This window comes from Gambusia affinis, linkage group LG01, assembly GCF_019740435.1.
Source record: "Gambusia affinis linkage group LG01, SWU_Gaff_1.0, whole genome shotgun sequence".
In the NCBI taxonomy this organism is placed as follows: domain Eukaryota; kingdom Metazoa; phylum Chordata; class Actinopteri; order Cyprinodontiformes; family Poeciliidae; genus Gambusia; species Gambusia affinis.
Genome location: NC_057868.1, coordinates 19,655,368 through 19,680,421, shown reverse-complemented (window position 1 = coordinate 19,680,421; position 25,054 = coordinate 19,655,368). Strand labels below are relative to the sequence as shown.

At 38.6% G+C, this 25,054-nt stretch overlaps 2 protein-coding genes across 5 annotated transcripts in view; both read left to right on the top strand.

The window, feature by feature from the left end:
- The first annotated feature begins 2,877 nt into the window (after positions 1 to 2,877).
- Positions 2,878 to 8,988, top strand: LOC122833236 (E3 ubiquitin/ISG15 ligase TRIM25-like). Its single transcript, XM_044120668.1, has 4 exons — positions 2,878 to 3,690; positions 4,316 to 4,455; positions 5,597 to 5,764; positions 6,154 to 8,988. The coding sequence occupies exons 1-4, from the start codon at positions 3,052 to 3,054 to the stop codon at positions 6,860 to 6,862; spliced, it is 1,656 nt and encodes a 551-aa protein (XP_043976603.1). The 5' UTR covers positions 2,878 to 3,051; the 3' UTR covers positions 6,863 to 8,988.
- A 630-nt stretch (positions 8,989 to 9,618) lies between these two features.
- LOC122827330 (MICOS complex subunit mic25a-like) overlaps positions 9,619 to 25,054 on the top strand; it is an 80,489-nt gene continuing 65,053 nt past the window's right edge. The window contains exons 1-4 of one of the 4 annotated variants that reach the window (XM_044110170.1): positions 9,619 to 9,874; positions 11,403 to 11,493; positions 12,506 to 12,614; positions 12,989 to 13,133. In XM_044110170.1, coding sequence (XP_043966105.1) covers positions 9,791 to 9,874; positions 11,403 to 11,493; positions 12,506 to 12,614; positions 12,989 to 13,133 — 429 coding nt within the window. In that variant the 5' untranslated portion in view covers positions 9,619 to 9,790. The remainder of the gene's footprint in view (positions 9,875 to 11,402; positions 11,494 to 12,505; positions 12,615 to 12,988; positions 13,134 to 25,054) is intronic. The other 3 variants (XM_044110349.1, XM_044110256.1, XM_044110438.1) reach the window with 3 other exon arrangements.

Genomic DNA, 25,054 nt, shown 5'->3' with positions numbered 1-25,054 from the left:
AGTTTATGCCAATAAATTATTTTGCTCACCTTAATTAGAAGAAACAAGAAAATTTATGTAAATAAGCATAAAATTAATAATATGACCACACAAAAAAAATGCAGCTCTGGTAGATGTTTACCAGTTAGGAGCTCACATGTTTACAGAGGAACTCAGTGACATAGCTTCCTGAACATGCAGCGGTGTATGCAAATGCGTATGGTGGCAATTGCATGCAATTGCACAAACAAAACAAAACAAACCAAACAAAAAATATATATAACAGTGCCCTCTGCTGGCAAGACTAAGGTAAAACAAAGAGGGGGAAAACTGCTAAAAATGACTAAACATTATAAACCTTGGAGAAAAGGTAGAATCAGAATCAAAACATGAATGTATCCTGAGTTATCTTTGTAGTTAAGCTGCTATTGGCTCAGGTTGTTGGAGGACAAACTGATCTCACTTATTTCTTCTTTTGATTTTCTCTGCAATTTGCTGTTATTATATATAACTGTTATAACGGAGGGCTGCACAGTGGTAGAGCTGTTGCCTTGCAGCAAGAAGGTCCTGGGTTTGATTCCCGGTCCAGGGTCTTTCTGCATGGAGTTTGCATGTTCTCCCTGTGCATATGTGGGTTCTCTCCGGTTTCTCTGGCTTCCTCCCACAGTCCAAAAACATGACTGTCAGGTTAATTGGTCTCTCTAAATTCTCCCTAGGTGTGAGTGTGTGTGTGAATGGTTGTTTGTCCTGTCTGTTTTCTGTGTCGCCCTGCGACAGACTGGCGACATGTCCAGGGTGTAACCTGCCTCTCGCCTGGAACGTTAGCTGGGGATAGGCACCAGCAACCCACCCGACCCCATTAGGGACAAGGGGTGTATAGAAAATGGATGGATGGATGGATGTTATAACCGTTAACTTTATGTTTTGGCTCAGGTTTTTTCTCTTCATTGAAGGACTTTTGCTATATACTGTACATATGTACTCCATACTTATGTTTTAGTATGTGGGAATTTTATTAATTCCACTGTCTGAGTTATCAGTTATGAATCAGTTTTTGAAATGAAATGAAATGAAATGAAATGAAATGAAATGAAATGAAATGAAATTTATTCGAACATGATACAAATATAAAAATAAAATAGTGCACAGTAACAAGAAGTGCATAAGAAAGAAGAGAAAATACAGATTTTTAGTTTCAGTTAACATTTTAATACTCATGTGCCTTGAAATTGGGTCTCGGGGACAAATAAAGTTATTTGAATTGAATTGAACTGAACTGAACTGAATTGAATTTTTATCAAAAAAGGATTTTCCAAATTGGCATGGCATTAAAAAAAATTATTTTTGTAAATCCATTTTGTACAATTTTACGGCTAATAGAAACACAGCTACTGACTGCAAAAAGAGCTATGTGTGATCTTTAAAGTCAGTCTTTCTTTCTGTTTCTTTGGAGCTGTTGATTCCATAGTTTAGGAATGAAGAAAAGCAATAAAACTCTTATTGTTCTTAGCTAAGCATTCAAACTGATCAACAAGACACAAAAGATGACAAACACAGCAGTCAACCTCACAATTCAGTTCAGAATCAGCCTTTAATCAGGTCAAATGACTGTAAGGGGAGGATTAGCCTGGAATGTGTACACACAACAAGAATCTTCAAGACAGATGGACATGAGGACAGTGCAGAAGGAACCTTAAGGAGGAGGAAACAATGTGAGCAGGGTGGAGTTCATAAGGAAGTGGAAATACAACGACAGACCGACTGGAATACAGAAAACTTAAAGATTTATTACAGAGAAAATATGGGCAACACAGCTGACTTAGATCAAAGCACAAACCACGTTGTTGATAAGGTTTTATTTGACCACTTCCTCTTTTCTGTAAACCACTTGTGATAGAAAATTTCCAGCCTCTCATGAGAGTGAATGACATTTCAATTTACCATTTCTTCTAAAGGCTTGAATTGCCTGATCAACCGGGTGTCTGGTTCACAGAGGGAGGTGTGCCAGAAAAAAAAAAAAACACTCACAGGAATGCCCAGGAGTTAGATCATGAACAATAGCATGTAATTAATCAACAAATAAAGATTCACAACAAAACAGTCAAAAGCAATACCTGTACCTGTTGTTCTGCACATCACCAAGTGGAATAAAGCATGTCATGGTCCCATATTTATTGTTGTCATCAAACACAGAAGAAAAATAACAAGGAGATTTTGGCTACAAGTTGGCAATAAGTTGCTTCTTTTTTTGGAAACAGTTGCAGCCAGCCCTCTGAAACAGTCAGATTACTAATTTTAGGGAAATAATTTTCATCTTCACTGAAAGACTTGACACTTTTCTCAACATTTGCCCTTGGCCTCCAACGGAAACTTTGATACCATCTTTTTCCTCCCTTTTCTTGTTTGTTGGCATGTTTGCAGTGAGCAAGGAACTTGCAGAGGATGTGACTTTCCTCATACATAAAATATGAACTTCCCCTTTTTGCTGTATATCAACACAGAAGCAATGACAGCTGCTTTATTCTCACCAAGAAGATATTAAGTTTCCAAATGCATTTCATGAATTTTGATGAAGATTTTCTTTTTTGCTCAGTCTGTTGTGTTTTAATTGAGCCAGTCTAGAAAGATACAAGGGCATTCCTGAAGCTGGATGTATTTGTTCTTACATCACTGCTTTAAAATCACAGCTGGTGGTTTTCAGAAAGAAGAATTGCTGACATTTCCTTTAAAAAAAAGTTCTATGGATTTTTACAGGGTATTTTCCCATCAATAGTAACCCCAATGCAGGTGTGACTTCAGGCATCACAGACGATCTTAACTCTGGAATGTTGCTGTGCAAACAAGTTTGGCACCTCCTACCTCTCACTTCAATAAGAACTGTCAGCATTGTTTCCTGTTTGCTCTTTGCCGTAGCTGTCTCTCTACCTGTGGATTCTCTTAATGAGAAATAAGGATAAGATACTAGTTTCTCTCTTGGATGGATGAAAAGTTTTCTTAAGAAGAGAGACAAAAACGAAGAAAGAAACTACAACCAGAAGAGAAAAAAACCTGCAATTCTTTTCAACGTTCAGTATGTTTTTATCAAAGCAAGAGGATCAGCTTGCCCAGGAGCTGAGCTGTCCTATCTGTCTTCAGCTCTACAACGATCCAGTTGTTCTACCGTGTGGGCACAACTTTTGTCTAGCTTGCATCTCCAAGTCTGCTGACTCCACAGACAACAGCAAAGAACCTCTACGCTGCCCAGAGTGCCGCGAGCCCCATGACGGCGTCGATACCCTGCAGAAAAATGTCAAACTTTCCAACATTGTCGAGAGTTTCCAAGCCTCTTCCCAAAACATTTATGAAGAGATCCTGGATGTGATCAAACCAGCGAACCGAGAGGCGGACAATGTAATTGTCTGTGACCAATGCATAGATGACAAGACTCCAGCGGTGAAGACCTGTCTGAAGTGTGAGGTGTCGCTGTGCTTCAGGCATCTCCAGAAGCACAACGAGAGGGAGTCCTTCAAGACTCACTCTCTGGTGGAACCTCTGAAGGATGTGGGGAGCAGGGCCTGCCCTGACCATAACCTTCCACTTGAGTACTTTTGTTCTAATGACATGAAGTCTCTGTGCTTCACATGTTTGGAAGGCCATAATGAGACCCATGACGTCCTCACCGTCAGTGTGGCAGAGGAGGAGATGAGACAAGCCTTGGAGAGCCGTAGCAAGGTAGTTTTGGATGTACCTGACACAAGTTTACATTTACTGTGTTTAGGATGCAAGAACTAGCAGAATTACTCAAGACAACATATTTATTATGATATCCAGGTGGCAAATACAAGAAAGAACAATGTGAAGGTTTTTTTTATGGTGTTCTAAGGACATTACCCTCAGTTCAGTGATAAACACATAAGATTTTTTTTTTATTCTACTGACTACTCTGGATTTTCTATCAGATTGCTGAGTTGGAATGACAAGAATTTTCTGGGCAGAGATAAAGACAGGGACACATAGCCTCTATGAGGCTGGGGGGAAAACTGGTCCCAATATGGTTCACATGCAGTGTTTTGTAAAAAATGACTGAGAACAATGCAAAAGCAGATACAAGAGATTATTGCTGATGAGAACAGTGTGATCACTTCTGACAAGTCATGCACAGTTTTAGGCTCTGCATGACTGCCTTAAAAATGCCAGTTGCTTTTAATCTTTATTCAGTGAAGAAGAAACACATCTATTAGAAGATATCTAGAACAGAACATCAGTGTACATTCTTGGACTTGTTGCATCCTGTTTTTCCAGATTCTTTTCCTGTAATGTAAATGTAAATGTCAACACATTAACTGTATGTCTGCAGGTGGTCTCCAGCCGACTGCAACTGACAGAGTGCCTCCTTCAGAAGACACAAGAGGACCAGGGAGTCTCTGAGGCTGTTGGAGATAAAATAGTCAACAAGGCAGTCTCACTTATGGATAGTATGGCTGGAATAGTGGACAGGTAAGGCCCAGAATGTTAATAGGAGCTTAAAATGGTGCTACTTTACATTAGGTCTATTTAAATGCTGAACAAAAGCACAACATGAATGCTGCATTGGTATAAATTGGTGACTATTTACTTGTTGCCAAAAAATCATTGAACTTATTGGCTATAAGAAATGGGCACTGTAATGGAGGCATCTTCCAACATGGATTCCAGTTGTGTGAATCCCAGATGAAATTTCTTCATGACCAGCTTTTCTAGGAAGGAGTACAGCAAATATATGCCTTCAGAATAAAAGCCAACAGCTTTCAGATATGGTCCAACCAAAGTTGGAAAAGTGTTACTGACCAAATGATGACGACACCCTCATGGTCCTCAGAACTTAAAATACTGCAGGCACTGACCACAATAATACAAGTCTTAATGTTATGTACAGGGTGAGAACCAATCAACAGGCTCAACACAAATCTCACAGCCTTTTGAAGAAACTCATTTACGCAACTTTGAGTGGCTATTTTTCTGCCTTTCGGTGTTAGCTAGCTGTGCTGAAGCACTGATAATGATGGCTCCTTAGGAAACAGGAACAACTGGTGATTTGGTTTCAGGTGAGTTATTTTTAGCACAGTCCTGCTCTGCAACAGTTCTAGAGCTACTTTTGAACTATTAATGACTTTTTAAACTAATACATAAATACAAGACTAAAACATTTTTAGGACAGCGTTTGTGTATCAGCTTGCAGTATGTTCTGGATAGATGGCCTTTTGCTTTCACTTTAGAATGAAATTGCGTAATGTACTGCTTTGTCCAATTTACCGTGAGTACATCTAGTCTTTAGCTGCTGGTAATAACTTGAGTAGCAGGTTTAGCAAGTGACTTTTGTAGAAAGAAATGCACATCCATCTTGGCACTTCACTAATTTGGGTAATGACAGTGATACAGTGATCCCCCATAAACCTTTTATGCTTTAATTCAGCTGACAGTAATTTAGTTACTTGACTTTAAAACTTTTATATAACATCAGGTGGTACAATAATGTGAGAATGTTGGTGTCCAGCTGAAAAGCATGTCAGTTTTCACTGAGTTTTTCTTTTAAAATACTAATGTAAAGTGAAAATGGCAGCCTGTTGGTAACATGAAATGAAACGTGTTATTTTTGTAGGTTCAGGGAGCGACTGCGTTTGGTTTTGGAGGAGGAGAGAGGGAAGCGGCGTAAAAGCTGGCAGCTTGGAGTGAGTGCATTGGAGGAGCAGCAGCAGCTGCTGCAGGAGGCCCAGAAGAATGCATCCGAGGTGCTCAGTGAGACAGACACATGCACCTTCATAAACAGGTACAAGCATAATCTGTCCCACTTTTTACTGAGTGATTCTTACAGTGCCTTGCAAAAAGATTTTTACTTCTAGGATTTTTCATGTCTTCGCCATTTACAACCAGGCCTGGTGGCATGGGCGAACATTGTGGGGCATTGCCCACCCACAGAGCAAGCTGTACCCCCCCTGGACTGGAAACTGTTTGTTGTTTTTACCTTAGATGTGCAAAGCTGGGAGAGACAAACTTCAAAATACTTGTACAATTTAGTTGGATATGCTCTGAAAAATAGTTTTACTTGCAAAAAAAGATAGCTATGTGTGCGTTTATTAACAGTCTAAGGTTCATGCATATTTTTTATTTGCATTATGACTGGATGTGAAATAATTTTCTTTTCTTTTTGCTCATCAGATTCACAATGATTGAACAGAAAATGAGAGATGCTACCACAGGCAGCCTACCCAGCACGATTCCCTCAAAGGTCGACCTGAGTATCAACTGTCTCCAGTCAGACCTCAAAACCATCGACTTCCGCACAGAAATGGTTCGTCTCCTTGACACCCTTCACATCCTGCTCAACCCTCTGGAGGTCTCCTTCAACGTCTGCACTGCCCACCCTAGCTTGTTGGTGTCCAACGACCTGCACACAGTCAGATGCACCAGCTCCAAGCAGTCCTACGTAGAGCACCCGGAGCGCTTCCTGAGTGCACCTCAGATCCTGTGCAGCCAAGGTTTTTCCACAGGCACGCATATCTGGGTGGCAGAAATGGGCAGCAACTGCATGTGGTCCCTTGGCGCATGCTACAAGAGCATCCCTCGCCGTGGAGACCACAGCCGCCTTGGGAACAACTTGGTGTCCTGGAGACTACAGTGGAAAAACGGCAAGCTAACTGCGTGCTCTTCATCTAACAATGCTGCACTGGGGGAGACCTTCCAACATCCATCTAAGATTGAGGTTGTGCTTGACTGTGACGGTGGAACCCTGTCCTTCCACACTATCCAACCACAAAGAGAACACCTTTACACCTTTAAGACTGCGTTTAAGGAGCCAGTTTACCCAGCTTTTAGTATCCATTCAAATACATCAGAGTCTTGGATCACTCTACAAAGTCAGATGTGACACCAACATTTAGTCTGTTACTTTTCCTGTGCATAGACATGTTTGGGGTGTTCCTGTTTTTAGATCTTTATTCACACTTTTGTTCTTACCAAGTTTGTTTAAATGTTGACATGTAAGTACCTAAAGTAGTCCAGGTTTTCTCCCAGAAACAACCACAACTAAGTGTCAGAAACTGGAAGTTCATGTTCTACTTTTTCATGAAAACACTAACCATGGCCTGCCTAAAAACTGTGGTTTCATATTCTTACTGTTCACCATCACAGATAATGTACTGCCATGGTTTTAGATTTATATGTGGAAGACACCCAACTGAATCTCAAAGACCTTTCACCATGCGACCCCAACAATCATTTATCAGATGTCTGAATAAAATTAAAACATGTCAAAACATGTTGTTCACCCTAAAGACCTACTGCTACCTGCTGAGGTCCTACTAATAGACATGGATGGTTGAACCATCTCACCACCCAACAATGTTTGCAACCTAAATGTCAATATGTACGTTCCATTGAACAAATAACTGCACAATCTGACATTTCAAAAATAAATTCACTTAATGGAAACATGAAAATTTTGAAAAAAAAAAAATGATGAAATGTTTTGGCACTACGATGAGGTGTTTTTTTGGGAATATCAAAATGAGTTCATTTCACAAAACTGCAAAACACTTTTTTGCATCATCACACGAGTCATGTAACCAACAACCGGGATGTTTCCATTGACAAAAACCACAAAGAAAACAACAAGAAGTAGTTGGTGGTTTAATGACTTATTGTGTGAACAAATTTATTCACTTGATTTTAATTGTGTTTCTTATTTAATGGAAACACAGGAATTGTAAAATAGCATTACTTCGACATTAGCAGAATATTGACAAAGTTTTGCACATATTTGTAATGGAAAAGCCATACTTTATCCAGTTTAACATCCAATTATTCCCAAAGGTCTTTTTTTCTCATCTGCACATCAACATTACTCTACAGTCAGCTAACAATAACTGACTGTAACAGAGAGGTTGATCTTTGTCTTTGTTGCGGCCTGGCTGGATTACTGCAGTCTCTGTTGGAGATTTCCAACAGAATCCTGGACCAGATCCAGCGGGTCCAAAGCTCAGCCGCTAGTCAACTAACACACACTAAGCCTTACCAACATAACACCCCCTGCCTCCCAAATCTCCACCGGCTGCCTGCCAAATACCACATCACTTACAAGATCTTCTCACCTGCAAATCCCTCAGTGTCCTCGGCCGTGGGCACCTGTCAGACCTTGGTGTCAAGGGTCTATTTTTTGTCGCTTGCACCAGCCTCTCTCCCATCTGAGTTACAAGATGCTCTTCAAAATGTTGTTTGACTTTACTCCTTGAGTTTAATTATGCACTCTATGCAAAACATCCCTGAGTTTCTTGAAGGACACTATGTAGATCTTAGGTATCATTGTTCTTATTACTATACAGTTTATATAAAGTAGCATGACTAAACTGTCATTATTTAGCATTTTATTTAATCATACAAAACGATTTGTGATTGGTTTACAAAAGCAGTCATGATTATGATGTTTTTGTGGAGTAGCTACATGCAGTATGACACAGGTGTTTTGTACTTCTTATGTTATTTTTTAACATCTACCAGGTTTCCTGAATGTGATGTAGTTGCTTTAAGTTAAGTGCGTTTCCCCTTTGATTTTATTTTTTATTTTGCATTCAGTGAACAGGAGATCGCTGCCATTTAGCATGAGACATGTTTTCTGTTTAGGGTACAAATAAATTATTTGACACACAAAGTTTGTAATGGTTGTGTCTGTCACTGTCTTTGTCACTGTTGTGTAGAATGTATTGTCACATTCTGAGCCAGCCTGAGGTATAATTAATTAAACTTTGCGTGTGTTGATCCCATGGCGAGTTTGAGGCCAAAAGAACCACAATTAGAATTTACAGCTGGTTTCCTATTTGAATCCATTGCTATCTTTACTTGAGTTTTACATGTTTTACAGATTCAAGAACCAACATATGAGTAAACTCAAATATACCACCATCCTAATTGGTTGCAGGACAGCCTTCAAATATCTGTCTTAGTCCTTATGCAACCTTGTGCTGGCCCTTGTGACATGTATCTTTTGCATAATTGAATTATGACCAGGTCTTAGTTTAAAATAAATAAATAAATAAAATTTTAAAAAATTCAGTTAACTTATTTGTTTTTTCTGAAACATGTAACTTTAATTTCTCTGTAAATATGTACAGTTAGAAACTTTATTTAACTAGTCCATTGGTAGTAGAAAATGTTTCAGGTTGGTTACACAAATACAGTTGGAAATACATGAAGAATGCAGCTCCAGCTAAAAAATCTGTGTGGGAAACTCAGACATAATTGAGCAGCCGAGTTAAGTAACTGATGACTGATACACCCCAGTAAAAGTTAAAAGTTAAAGTTTTTGACTTAAAAAAATGAATTTAAAAATGAAATTTAAAAACCATTAGGTCATCAAACAAATCAAATGTTCTATAGTTTTGATTAGCTTAGCTGGAACTGGGCCCCCGAATGAGCTTCACTATCAGGACCTCGTACCACGTTTGGCCGCTCATGGCCATGTGCAGGCTTTGTATGAATGAACTGCCAGTGGGGTTGCCAGTTTTAGATATAATCCCGTAAATATCAAACATTAATTTTACTTAATTAATTTTATCAGTCGGCAGCTTGAAAAAGACACGTATGCCCAGTTAGTCGCTTCTTTGGGTTGATTCATTTGTGGGAATCCATCCTCCAGGTTTGAAACGCCACAGAAAACGGAGGATAAAATACAGAAAACTGGCAACCCGTGCTCCCATCTGTCACACATTCTGTCATTGGGCAGGACATAAACATTGTTTCATGATAGCACCAATATTCAGCTAGCAGCTAATAAGTAAGATAAAAGGGGAAAGCAGGAGGTATGGGCTCGGGGGAAAGTACGACCAGGAAAGTATCCTTCGGCGTGGATGATGAAGACAGAGTCAGGATTCTCCGCGGGATAAAGGTAATGCTAATTTAGCTAGCGTCCGATAAGTCATGCTGACGATAGTTTAATGCTGGCCAGCTGGAAGCTTGTTGCTCCACAGCACATACACAACAAACCCTCAGACTGTGGGGAACGTCAGGTGTACCACCTGTGCAGGAGGATGGAGTAACTGCGGAGGCAGTGGAGCATGTTGATTCACGAGCCCTGGAGGGTCACTTTTCCTTTTCGCCAGACTTCTTTGGATATAAGAGGGCCGTAGCAGTTAAATGTAATTATTCGCAAACTAATTAACGTAGCCGATACCCAATTCAATGTGGAAATATGTAAAGTATTTAGATAACATCGGGTTAAAAACTTTCTATCTAGACTAATATGCTTTACTTTCTTATGACACCTTATTATTTTGAGCGTTGTAATATATTTACCAATTATGATGCGAATTGAACGTAAAAGTACGGCCACTATTGTAGATGAACTTGCGTGCTGCATTGTTGCTTTGTAATGAATTCATCAAAGAAGTAAATGTCATCACAGCCTGTTTTGTATTTCTTTTGAGGGCTTAAAATGATTAGTTTTTGAATGGAGTTTGGTGAAAAGCTTAAAGCATAGCAGTGGTGCATTCGAGGGCGAGTTTGCGTCACGGAATTTTACTTATTAACCAGACGTAAGAAAGGACGGGATATTTTTGTGGTACATTATGGCAAGACGTTTGGACAATGTAAAATGTGCCATTTATCCTTTTTGTTGCATTATATGTCCATATTCATATTTTAAATTTAGCTAGCTAACATTTCTTTTGACTTAGCAAATGAGACTCAATATTTCACGTGTTCCAGTCATATTTATGCAAATACCTTTTTTAATGTAACTACTTAAAAAAAATCTACACTCACTACACTTTGACAACAAATGTAACCTTATTCTCCTCTTGTTCCCCAATATCTTCCACCCAATTTGTGAACTCGCAAGCATCTGCGACCAGAGTTTGTCCGTGCTGTTTTTGTCCAGACTGAGTTTTCTCTTTGGGATTGTTTTCGTGCATTCGTGGGATCACAGCAATTGCTGCATTAATATTTGATGATTCCTTTTAAGACTTATTTCAGAATTTAGACTCACTACGCACTAGAATTAAAAGATTCTAACTTTTTCAGGAGTTAGCTTTTCTTAAATTGCTCAAAAATGTCTGTCAAGAGCTAAAAGTCAAAGTGATAACTGTGTTTGCCAACTCTGACTGCACATTCAGATTTAATGAGTCATAGAGCGTGCCAGTGAATGGTCCTGCCTTCTGTGGTTTTATTGTGTAGCTATGTTTAGTCGTTTCCCATATAAACACCCAAATGGCTGTATTAGTGGGTCCTGGTCCCATATTTTCAGATTTAAGTTGTTCTGACCTATTGCTCTTGAATAAATCTGCACCAAATATTGTGTATTATTGTTCCATATTATATTCTCAATGTCTGTTCATTAAGATATGAAGTTGTTGGTAGACTGTCAGTTTGTATGCTCCATATGCAGCTGCAAAATGTCTCCTCTTTCCCCCTGGCAGCTGTCAGAGGATGTTCTCCAGAGGATGAGAGGAGTGGCTAACATTCCTCCAGAATCCTCATCTTCAGCCACAAGTCCTCAGAAAGAAAAAGGTAAAAGTTTGACTTTAACTTGTCGTTAGCTAAAGATCATATCTGAACTTTACTCTCTTGTTGATGTTGGACTAAAATGGAAAAACTTCAGAGTGCTCCAGTCATTTCTAATTATAGCATGAAGAAGCAGAGTGTGTCAGTAACGAACTCCTGAAAACACACACACACACACACACACGCACACACGCACACACACACACACACACACACACACACGTTTGGTAAGGAGGAGGGATTGCTACAAAGTGCAATTTGCTGGCTTCCTCAGATCAATGTTTTTTTTTTTTCTTTTTTAGCAATTAGCATTTTATGATCAGGTGAAACATCTGGATTGATTCAAACACAATTTAGACCACATTGTTTTGAAAGTACCATGTAATGATATTTGCTGTGAATTTTTAAATATTTTTACATTTTTAAATTGAATTCAAACAGTTTTTGACCCCATGCTGTCGCCTGCTTTGGTCCTTCATGCATTGCACTGTTTATAGGAGGAATCATTTCTGTTCTCTTTCTTTTTTCTTGTCTGAGAAGGTGCTAAATACAGTGACTAAATCACTAAGTTGGCAGCAGTGGAGTGACTCTTATTAACCATGTGTGTTCAGTTGTCACCTTTTAGACAGGTTAGTCAGTCAGATTTATTGGTGCACCTCTACTGGAGAGAATTCATTATAAGCCATTCTTTTGCATGTCATTCAGTACATTTAAAGTTTCATTCCTGCTGGAAGGTGAATCTCTGCCTCAGTTTCAAGTTGTTTACATCTTCTGACAGCAGTGGAGTCCAAACCTTTGTCATTCAGGCCAAAATTGTCAAGTCAAAACGACTCGTGGACCAAAAAAAAAAATCTGAAACTCCAAAAAAGCCCGTCCTATTTATAATATGAATTATGAATATGAATTATGCTCTTCAACATGTAGAATTCAGTCTTTGGAGCTTAAGGCACACCAGAGAAAGTACTGCAATGCTGAATTGTCACCGTTTGTCATATAAAATGTTTGGCTTTGTGACCAGGTGCCTCTCGCAGTGCCAGCTCAGCCTCTCAGGCCCAGCAGAGCCCCCCTCACAGGGCCCCGCCCAGCAGCAAGACCGGGAAGACATTCACTAAAGATGAACAGAGAAGGTGGGTAAGACGTTCAAATCCAAAACCCATTTATTCCTAGTACACAAACGCAGCATTGATGATCACATTTAGCTTTATGTATTGTAGCTACCCTCACTTATTAGTTGCCTAGAAGAGATAATGATGTCTTCTATTTAGTCTGCAGTCAATAACGTATGACAAGACGATTTTTCTCCTACTACAAATAAAATAATCTGCCAATGGAACAATAATAAGGAGTTATATAATCTTATCCTGTGAATATTTGACTTGCGGAGACATCTCAACCATTTGAGTGTAACAATAAGGATTGTCAGGATTAAACACTTGTCAGGTCGAAAGAAAATGGAGCCTTTTCTGTAGTAATTTCTGATTGATGTTGTAATTTGTTTTAGGTATGAGCGTCAGCAGATGATTCTGAAGGATGAGCTGGCCAAGATGGCGGAAAGAGAGAGGGAGGCAGCGAGAGAGGAGCTGGTTAAAACCATGAGCCGAGAACGACAACAAGCACGAAAGGAAGCAGAGAAGGCCAAAGAATTGGTACATAAACACACACACACACCCACGTCAAGCTCACAATGTCTCTCTTGGTTGGACACACCTTCTCAATCTAATCACTGTACCTAAAGCCCATCCTCCTGAGAAATCTTTCCTTTAGTGAAATCTGTCTTAGAATAAATCCTTACTCAGAAGATAAAAGAATTTGAATGTTTGACACAGATCCCCTCTTTCCAGTCAGGCTGAGTTTGAACCTTTTTTATACTTTTTTAAAGGTTTTGTTGGCTGTAGTGGCCTTTATTTGAAAGTAGTTCGACAGGAAAGAGGGTAGTGAGAGCGAGGGAAGACATGCAGCAAATTTCACCAGGCCGGCAATCAAACCTGCGGCTATCGTCACGAGGACTAAGGCCTGCATTCGTGGGTCGTGGTTTGCCCCTCTGCCACCCAGCATGTTAAAATGTATTATTTTCTTTCGTCTTCATTGTTCTGCAAGTACCTTCTGAAGAAACAGAAGGTACTTGTTGTCTTTTCTGTTGCAACCATCAAACCCTCTCATTGATATTAATTCTGCAGCCTTTTATGATTTACATGTAAAGTGCATTATAAGTAAAATGTTATTATTAATATGATATTCTAACATCACCACATTCAGTTGGAAAGTACATGTTATTTGTGAATGTGATGGATTTCATCCTTGAACAGTCACATGGGTAACCTGTAGGGGGAGCTGTTGTCTTTCATTTGCAGGAATGCGTTTTTAGTTAATGTTATTTTTTTGTTTTTTTTTGTTTTTGCAGGTTCAAGGTTTTACAAAAGTTCAGTGAAAGGTTGTAGCTGACAAACCTTCTGCCAAGATGAAGTTGAGTTATGACTGAATGGGCCGGGTGGGCACATTGAATTTTGATATCTCACCATTCCCATATGGTTGGCTATAAACATGATGCCATTTGCAACAAACAGAATAAGAATATTTGCCAACCTACAATCAGGTCAATGGGACTGCACTATAGCTTGAATCATCTGTGCTGCTTAGAATATTTATTATTGAATATTGGGGATTCAATGTACCTTCCTGTTGCAGCAGATCCACACCAAGCCTATATAGTAACTTGATGACATTGCCCATAGGCTGGGTCAAAAGCAAAAAAAAAAAAAAAATCACATATTTCTGTGGTAACAGTCTTTATGTTTCAAACAATCTAAAAGATGATCATTTCAAATGACCTATTTCAAACACTACATTGAGTCTTCAATAATCCTTCACCACAGAATAGTAGGTGACTACAACTTCCTTCAGAAAGATAGGATTTTAACTGAACTGAACATAATTTCGAAGTCTTATTTTAATCTAGTGGCTACATGCATGCAAGGCTCACTAAATGAATAGAAGTAGCAATGAGGAAAATTCATTGTAGTGAGAAAGCCTGGGTGACACCTAGAGCAGGAGCTCCTCAGTGCTGCTTGACTTGTTTATATATTTTTTTCAGTGAATAAATTGGGTTAATTTTTCTTTTCAACTGAATCTAAAGTTCTTCTTTAGATTCAGTTGAATGTTGAATGGACAGAATCTTAATACGGTGTATTATTTTATCCACATGACATTCTGTCAATAAAATGTTTTTTGGGTAAGAAACTTAAGAAAGGGAATAAGAAGCAAAGATTTGAATTCACCCTTGAGTCAGATCCCTTGTTACTTCACTATGTAGTTGTTTTTTTTTTTTTTCCTTGTGAAATTGAAAAGCAGAGCAAACAGAGTTTATCCTTGAGTGCTTGAATAAAAACGAGAGGTGAGGGGAGAGAGAAAAAGCTACAGGTGACTCAGTTTTTCCTGTCCCTTTGTGGATGGGCGCTGCTCTGAGTCACAAGTCAGAGAGCCAGACAATGATGCGAGGTGTATGCTATTTACTGGCTTCCTCTCTTCTTCTCTCCATCACTTCTTCCTGTCTTTTGTTGCGTCCGCATTGAACCGCCTGATCCTTTCATTCCTCCGTCCTTTTCTGCATCATGAGCCAAGGACCTCTCCCACCACGCAGCTCCCAGAATGCTCTTTGTTAATGGCAAATCTTTTGCAGATTAATTTCAGAATGAGAGCAGGGAATAAGAGAATAAGAAGAAAGGAGGCAAGCCAAAGAGAAGGACTAAGAAGGATTTTCTCTTTTTTTTTTCCAGTGTGTTAATGGCCTTTTGGCGCCTGTTGAAAGCAAAAGAAGGTTATAAGTCACATTAGCATATGGTAAATTTCTCTCTCTGTTCTCGCAGAACAATTAGGAAGCCTATTTTATTAACTGCCCTTTACCTTTCTTCAGATGGAACTTCAGCTAATAAAAAATGTCACCCATGCTTTTTTTATGTTTTTGAACTTGTTTTGTCAAGCATAATTATATGAAATGCAACTCCTCATTAAAAAGTCCATTTAGGATTTGTCAGTTGTTTAATGAACCTATAGCTGTTTCAAATAATAATGTAATGGTTAAATAAGAATTTAACAAACCAAGTTCAAGTTTGAGTTCAAGCCTGGTTTAGGGTTTTTTGGATTAGTAGGATTGACATATTTATTAACCCTAACTCTAGCTGAAAATTGTGGAGTGCCTTTAGTCGACACCAGATGGCAGCAAAACCACGTCTCAGTCTTTTCTGTGTATTCCTCTCTTCCCTTCCAAAGCTTCCCTCTGTTCTGATCATTTATACTATCAGGTGAAAAATAAAGCCTGAAATATTCCTGGAATGTATTAATGTCTTTTCCATCACCTTACCCTGTACAGTAACCTTTTATTGCCTCCATTGCTTTCATTCTATTGTAATTGGCCTTGGACTGACTCAGTGTCATGTAACTTTGTGTCATAATGTTCAGTGACATAAAATAGATGCTGGCATTCTTTGTCTCACCTACGCTCTTACGGCTTGTGAGAGTATTGCTGTATTGTTACACAAGACGTAATTAGGCCCATTTGCAACAGTTGACTGAGGGGGTTTTCAGCCTTTGAATTTCCAGACTTTGTGTTTTAGTTTCTATGCAGCTATTAATTAGTCTTAACATTCTGCAGAATCATGGGCTGTTAAATTTGGGCTGAGATGAGATGAACAACGAGATATGAAACAGTACATATTTTATTTTACGTTTAATCAGTGGAGAGTTTGTTTAATATTGATACAGAGTGTCTATAAATTACACCTTTCTGCCTCAGAAAGTTTAGATCTAGTTATCTGTGTAATGCATGCTAGTATGGCTTACTTCTAACCAACTGTGTTTGGTTTCCACCTTGCTTTCTTCTAAACACATGCAACTATTTCTCACTGTTTGAGATGCTGTTTGTCCAATCATCTTATTGACTTGTAAAGAAACAGTAAATTGTACTTTTACTTCCTATTGCAAGTTAATATTAGTTTGTAATATTAGCACAAACTAATATTAGTAGTACCAATATTAGTTTGTAATATTAGTTTGTACATGCACAATGTTACTTCATATTTAGTTTTATTTTTTATCATGCCTTCTTTTTTTGTTGCTGCTTGTGTAAATTTGTCTATGTGCAGAGGAATCATGCTCACACCTGTTTAATTCTGACCCATGTTACGCCTAGTTCTTCAGTGTTTAACCAAATATTTATGTTTTAAAAGTTCAAAAAAAACCCAAACAAAACGTTATATGCATTAATGCACACAATGAAAACCATCTTGCCCCTACACCAGAAGCCAACATCCACAGTCTTCCTTACCTTTGCTCTTGGGGTTACGACCAATCAGCAGCAAGGAAGATGCATGGCAGTCTTAGATTGATTACAGCAGCTTCCCAAGCTGCATTTTTCTTCTCATATTTTATATACCTTCAACAAAAATATCTGCCAATACTGATCAGCAAATAGACGAGGGTCGATTGTTTGAACTGTATCATTTTGTGGCTTTTGCTTGATCTGTCCCAGCCTGGTATTTAACATTTCTGTTCGACAAAGGCCTTTACTCTGTTCCTGCTGTTAAATTGGGTTTCTCCAGTGGTGATTCTTCTTTCAAGTTAGCTTGCTCTCCGTTTGCCAGCCAGCCTCTGTGGAATGAGCCAGATGTTCCCTCTGATTGGACAAACCTTCATCTTGTGTTTTTACCTGAAATCAAATAATCAGTTAAAGATCCTCCTGCTGATGGAGCGACATTGTTGTGTCTCCCTAACACTCTAGAGAAACTCATTCAGTCTCTGGTTGTGAAACAGCTGCGTTGAGACACACATGCACAGAATTGATACAAACAGAGACAGATGGGACACGTTTCATTATAGCATTACATATGAGCTGGTGAATTGCACTGTAAAATGTAAAAGTAAAGTGTACTCAAAAAGAAAAGTGACCTGAACTCATTCCAGCTTACTCTGTTGACTATACTAACTTAAACTTAGCAAAGACAACTTTCTACTGAGGCAAGTAATCAAACTCATCAGCAGCAAGTAACCCGAACTTGGAGTTATGAGTGAGCAAAACGCATCTGCATAACCAGCAAAAAACTCGGCATCATTCGGCAGCTCTCGTTGAACGCACATGCGCATTGGACACTGACGAGTGACGACGTGTTTGAAAGAAGCTCCAAACTGTCAACAATACGGCGGTTGCTGCAGCTAAGTTTTGTCACGGTAAGTCCCACTGTTTTTTAGCAAACTTATATTCGTTATCTCAGCCGTATAATTCATCCGTAAGTCCAGGTTTTGAGGTTAACTTTATGTGTAATGATTTAGCGATGCCTGGGACTAACGTTAGTCGAAAATATCATGTTTATTTAGTGGCAACAAGATGGAGCGGCAGAGCAAAAAAGCTGTCCGGGGCGCAAAACAAAAAAAGGAAAAGGGATAAGGATAAAGATGTTGGCGGGTTAAAAAAGCCGCTGTACTGTTATAGAAGGCTTATGATGAGTAGACTGTCATAGGTAGGACAGCTGTAAACTGTAGGAGAAGCAGCCATGATGAAGAAGTGTAGGGTCACCAGATTTGGGTTTCTGAAAAGGAGGACACTTCTTTTTTTGTTGGCGGGGGGGGTAGAATCGGCGGACACACATGCGCCAACGGGGGTGGGGGGTAGAACCAGCGGTAGACAAAAATCGGTAGCACATGTGTGTACATGAGCTACCGATTTCTTTGCCATACAAAGAAACCTGGAATGGAGTAGTGGAACGGAGTGGCAATGTAATCACAATGCACTGTAAGCTATGTAATGTGTTTTGAGGCAGTTGACCAAAATCCCTAACGATTTTTAAATTCCCCCCGGACATTTTTTTAGGTCTGAAAAGTAGGACATGTCCGGGAAAAAGAGGACGTCTGGTCACCCTAAAGAAGTGTTATGTTGATATGTAATTGTGGTGTTGCTTCTATTGGTAGGACTGCGAAGACCCAGACGTGTCTCACACCCCCATTGGGATCCTGACCATCATTCCTGAGGACAGGCAGGCCTCCACTGACTCACTGCACCTCCAGTCTTCAAGTACTGCCATCATTTTGGAAGGAAGTCTTGTCATGAATGATCTTGGGAATCTTCCACATGCCATGTGTTTGCTCTTTGGACTTATTTATTCTCTGAATTTGGAGTACCCTCAACAACTGAAGTACACCTTTGACTTCATCCAAAGGGTGCTTCTGTCACTTGGACATAAATCCCTAAAACCCAATCACTCAAAATCTTCTGATGCAATGAGTGAATGTGATGTGACATTATGGATCAACGTTGATACCTTTACCCTTAATGGAAAAGTGATTTTTATTTCTTGTTTGATTATTTTTTGTTGGAGAGAGCATCATTGCATTTGCAGACTACTAAATGGTTTTATGTTAATGAGGAGAAACATTACTTCACTTCACTACTTCACTATTTACTTTATCAATGTTATGATAAATGTTGGGCTCTAGTATTGAGAATTGAGTTTTTGTTTCACACCAGTCAACAAAGACATTTAAGCAGGGATTCTCAAAGTTTTAAAGACTGAGGGCCATTTGAAGGATTCAATATTAGATTGAAGGCTACCCTAGAAAAAAAGTCGTGTCATTTTTTCCCCCTAAAAAAAGTCTATGGAAAACTTTGTTTCCAGGTTAGTGTGTATGTAACCACACTTGAGAACCTTGTATTTAAGGTAAACTTGTTTAATTATTAAACATTTTTTTCCATTCAAACTGTTGTCTGTTGGCTCTTCGTTCCAATAACTTAACACTTTTGGTTCATCTTACTTGAACATATCAAGGCAATCGGTTTCCTGATATTTTGCAAGTAATGTGAACTCTTAAACGTGTAAGCATAACTTATTTTTATGAGTACTGCTTAATTGACATAACTCACAATTTGAAGTAGTCATAATTGACATTTTATAGTCAACTTTACTAATGATTTTGAGTTAACGGCACTCAAGTTTACTGCCATTGCATGAGTTGTCTGAATGAATATTTTACAGTTAACCCAATTAATGATTTTGAGTTAACGGTACTCAGGTTTACTGCCTTTATCTGAGTGGTCTAAACATAGTTATTTTTAGCAATAACACCTTAAAATGAATTAGCTACTTTACTTGAAGATTTTGAGGCAATCGGTTTCCTAACTTTTTTTAAGTAAAGTGAACTTATTACTTTTTACAGTGTGCTTGATGTTTTATCATGTACTCCTCAGACTGCTTATTTAGTCCGACATATGGCAACACGCTGCTATTATGCCGTTTAGGTGAGTGAAAAAAAGGTCAAACGATCTGTGTAAAGCACATGTGTTCTGTTTTCATGTCAGTCAAGAACATTTAAACACACTAGAGGAACTTTAAACTGTTATGCATGCAATACAAAGGAAACTACTAATAAGTATGTCATTTTACAAACAGGAAAACTTTAGGAGTGAAAACGTTTATCTCAGATAAAATTGCAGTGTTTTATTTTTATTTTTTATTTGGCTATGTGGCATTAGAATCCAACCAAATGGCTTGAACCAGAGTGAGTTTTCATAATCAATGAAACATTAATCAGTAATCTGATGTGTAATGATGGTAAAATGTAATATTTTTGTTGTTGACTGTGTTCTATGACTTGGTATTTTTGTGTTTTTATGATGTAAAGCATCATAAAAATGATATTTGTACAGAAATCTATAAAACAAAACAAAACTATTTGCTTTTATTGAAAACAGAAAAGCAACCACTATTCCTACTGCTGCCATAAATGTATTGGTTTTTATAGTTGTAATTTATGTTTATGTTTCTGATATTGCTATTAGTATTACTGTAAGTGTTTGTTCCATGGGTTGTTATATTTTTTTTGCTAGCAGGCTAATATTAGTTGCATAATTACTCAAACTATCTGCTCAGTTATCTAGCTCTCAGTCAGCTGCCTGGCAGAGAGTGAGTAGCATTTACACATTATGACTGATTGTGTTTTTTGTGATCAGGAAAATTGTCCAAATAGCCCAGTGTGTCTATTCTGTACACTGGTCACTAAGGTAATTTCTTTGTCATCTCTTTAAAAGCATTTTATACCGTAGGCGCAGCATGACAGAAAAGTTAGGACATTTTGCCATTGAAATATTTAAAGATGTTGTCCCTTGATAGCATTAAATGACCCATGCCTAATTTCACCACTAGTGTCATAATATTGATATTAATAAATTTGAAAGGACAATTGTGACACATCAACTAGCTGTTTGATATCTGCTAATGACACAAGAGTTAGCATCTGCCCCAGCTTACTGGTGCTAATTTGAATGATTAGTTTTTATGGAACCTTTTTAATCATTTTAGGTTAAAAATCATAATGACGTTTTACATGGTGAAACCTGAACTGGATAATTAGATAATTCTAGATGGAATAAAAATTCTTGAAAACACACTTGGACATTTATAAAACCAAAAAATAATATTGTGGTGGAAACCAATATACTGGTGAAAAAAGGAAGAACTTCCATCCTTTTTATTTTTGTCATTTGGACCTCCTGTAGAGTATTTCATCCTGATTATAGATTAGTTAAAACTCAGAGACCTATATTTGTAAAAATCTTCTATCTTGAGGTTTCTTAGATTTTGACCAAAATATTGCTAAAATCTCATCTTGCTTTGTTCTTAAAAACCCAATATCTCGTCTAGTGAACAGGATGCATCATTACATCTTTATTACATAATAGTTACTCGATGTCGATTTTTCCAGGCCCATTTCAACATACTGATTCAGGATTGTTGTGCCAGGCATTTCTGAGAACAGCCCACAGAATGGATCTCAAGTGACCGATTTTGCTGCTATGTCCATTTAAGCCAAGGATTTGGTTGCACAACTAATCTTTTTTTCTTCTTAAGGATAGCTTAGACGGAACTGAAACAGATAGCACATACTTACAGGCATATAATTGGGAGGAAAAATAAGTACGAAAAGTCAAGTGTGATAAAGAGGAGAAAAGGAGCCTGATAAGACTTGGGGAAGGAAGGGAAATGTTGAGGCTGAAAGAAGACATGGCAGCAGTGGCACTGAAGCAAATAGCGTGAAGAAGGTGAATGACTGGCTGGATGGATGAGGAGGAAGAGGAGGAAGTGAAGAAGGCTGAGGTAGCAGATAAGCTTGCTGTTGTATCAGTAATTGTAATCTGCAGAAGCTGACATGGGTTTGCATGTAAAGCCATTAGGGCGACTGTGTGCACAAAAGCTCGTGTTCTACAACTGCAACATCTGATAGGGAGGTGAGACGGCCTAAAAAGTAGAAAAGGAAGACAGACAGCAGGGAAATTTAGATCTTGGTTTATGTTTTAAATTGGCATATTCAGAAAAATAATTTTTTTTTTGAAGGATAACTCTTTACTGTTCAGTTTTTTTTTTCATTCCAGTACGTGAACATAAAGAAAGCAAGCATTTTTTACTCGTCTACATGTTTGTGTCATTGTGTGGTTCGTCTCTGCAGATGAAGAGCAGTTAAAGACAGGAACCGTACGAATGAATAGGAGGAGGAGCAGGAAGGAAGGAGGAGGAGGAGAGGCCGGTGGCCCATTTTATCCCACTGTGTTTTCTGTGTAGCTGCCTGGCTGTAATTATCAGTTCGATTATTATTGAGTGCTAATTCACTGCCTCGCCGGGAGCTATGTGTTAAATAAACGCAGTCGAGTAAATAGATAGTGGGGCAAAAAGATGCAGTGGGAGAACAGACTGCTGCTGCTATCAGATGGCATCACAACACACAAACTAGCCACAGGGGAAGAGAGATTTATTGGTGTATATTAATACGTGTCTGTCCCATGCCATACTTGCGAGCCAAAAACATTAGCGTTCTGTGGCCATGCGATGTGCTGATGATCCGTTGGACAGTTTAACATTAACTTACTGACGCTTTCGTCATCAGTTCCTTCTGGACTGGATCTGGTATTTGGCCCTCCGTAGCTGATATCACTGTGGCATGTACCCGGCAGACACGCAGACTAACAACTCAACCATCCACCATCTGTTGTCCCTACAGCTCAATCTCAAAACTGCTGCATAGTATGCCTGTTGTAGATATGACTTTGTGCAAAAAGATTGCTTTTGCCTTTCTGAATTCCTTATGTTTGTATTTTTAGTTTAGTAAAAGCCCAAAAACTCTTGCTGAAAACAGCTCACAAGAACTTAACCAAATTGCCAAATGAATCTCCGTCTTATTCTGTTACTCAGTATTTATTAATAGAAATGCTTATATTTTTGGCCATGTCAAGTTTTGAGGGAGCAGTTGCTGCATAACAGACTTTCTGCTGTTTTAAACAAAGACAAAGAGATTACAGACTTAATATTTCACCCTATCTGGAGTGTCACTAAAATTGCAATCTCCGGTGAATGTAGATATTTATCCAACTCAGAAAGACTTCCAGCATTTCTAAATCCCTGTTCTTCAGTGACTGAGGTTTGAAGCTCCAAGGCATAAAACAGAGCAATTTGGCTGTACTCTTTTTATCCTTCCTGTTGTCTCCTCAAGTCACAGAAAATGTAGTGTTCTATTATTTAACAGTGACTTTAATTTTTTAAACGGGCAACTTTCAGTCTTCTTCCCTCAGTAAACGTATCCTCACAGAACAGTGTTATCAGCAAAATCTGGTAGATCTTAGGTATTGAGAGTTTTCCAATTGGAAAAGATCATCAGAGTTCACTGTAAAAAGTAATAAGTTCACTTTACTTAAAAAAAGTTAGGAAACCGATTGCCTCAAAATCTTCAAGTAAAGTAGCTAATTCATTTTAAGGTGTTATTGCTAAAAATAACTATGTTTAGACCACTCAGATAAAGGCAGTAAACCTGAGTGCCGTTAACTCAAAATCATTAATTGGGTTAACTGTAAAATATTCATTCAGACAACTCATGCAATGGCAGTAAACTTGAGTGCCGTTAACTCAAAATCATTAGTAAAGTTGACTATAAAATGTCAATTATGACTACTTCAAATTGTGAGTTATGTCAATTAAGCAGTACTCATAAAAATAAGTTATACTTACACGTTTAAGAGTTCACATTACTTGCAAAATATCAGGAAACCGATTGCCTTGATATGTTCAAGTAAGATGAACCAAAAGTGTTAAGTTATTGGAACGAAGAGCCAACAGACAACAGTTTGAATGGAAAAAAATGTTTAATAATTAAACAAGTTTACCTTAAATACAAGGTTCTCAAGTGTGGTTACATACACACTAACCTGGAAACAAAGTTTTCCATAGACTTTTTTAGGGAAAAAAATGACATGACTTTTTTTCTAGGGTAGCCTTCAATCTAATATTGAATCCTTCAAATGGCCCTCAGTCTTTAAAACTTTGAGAATCCCTGCTTAAATGTCTTTCTTGACTGGTGTGAAACAGAAACTAACATTGATAAAGTAAATAGTGAAGTAGTGAAGTGAAGTAATGTTTCTCCTCATTAACATAAAACCATTTAGTAGTCTGCAAGTGCAATGATGCTCTCTCCAACAAAAAAGAATCAAACAAGAAATAAAAATCACTTTTCCAATAAGGGTAAAGGTATCAACGTTGATCCATAATGTCACATCACATTCACTCATTGCATCAGAAGATTTTTGAGTGATTGTATTTTTGGTTTTAGGGATTTATGTCCAAGTGACAGAAGCACCCTTTGGATGAAGTCAAAGGTGTACTTCAGTTGTTGAGGGTACTCCAAATTCAGAGAATAAATAAGTCCAAAGAGCAAGCACATGGCATGTGGAAGATTCCCAAGATCATTCATGACAAGACTTCCTTCCAAAATGATGGCAGTACTTGAAGACTGGAGGTGCAGTGAGTCAGTGGAGGCCTGCCTGTCCTCAGGAATGATGGTCAGGATCCCAATGGGGGTGTGAGACACGTCTGGGTCTTCGCAGTCCTAAAAACAATAAACACCACAATTACATATCAACATAACACTTCTTTAGGGTGACCAGACGTCCTCTTTTTCCCGGACATGTCCTACTTTTCAGACCTAAAAAAATGTCTGGGGGGAATTTAAAAATCGTTAGGGATTTTGGTCAACTGCCTCAAAACACATTACATAGCTTACAGTGCATTGTGATTACATTGCCACTCCGTTCCACTACTCCATTCCAGGTTTCTTTGTATGGCAAAGAAATCGGTAGCACATGTACACACATGTTCCCCTCACTGCCTCCCCATCTCCACCCCCCGTTGGCGCATGTGTCCGCCGATTCTACCCCCCCGCCAACAAAAAAAGAAGTGTCCTCCTTTTCAGAAACCCAAATCTGGTGACCCTACACTTCTTCATCATGGCTGCTTCTCCTACAGTTTACAGCTGTCCCACCTATGGCAGTCTACTCATCATAAGCCTTCTATAACAGTACAGCGGCTTTTTTAACCCGCCAACATCTTTATCCTTATCCCTTTTCCTTTTTTTGTTTTGCGCCCCGGATAGCTTTTTTGCACTGCCGCTCCATCTTGTTGCCACTAAATAAACATGATATTTTCGACTAACGTTAGTCCCAGGCATCGCTAAATCATTACACATAAAGTTAACCTCAAAACCTGGA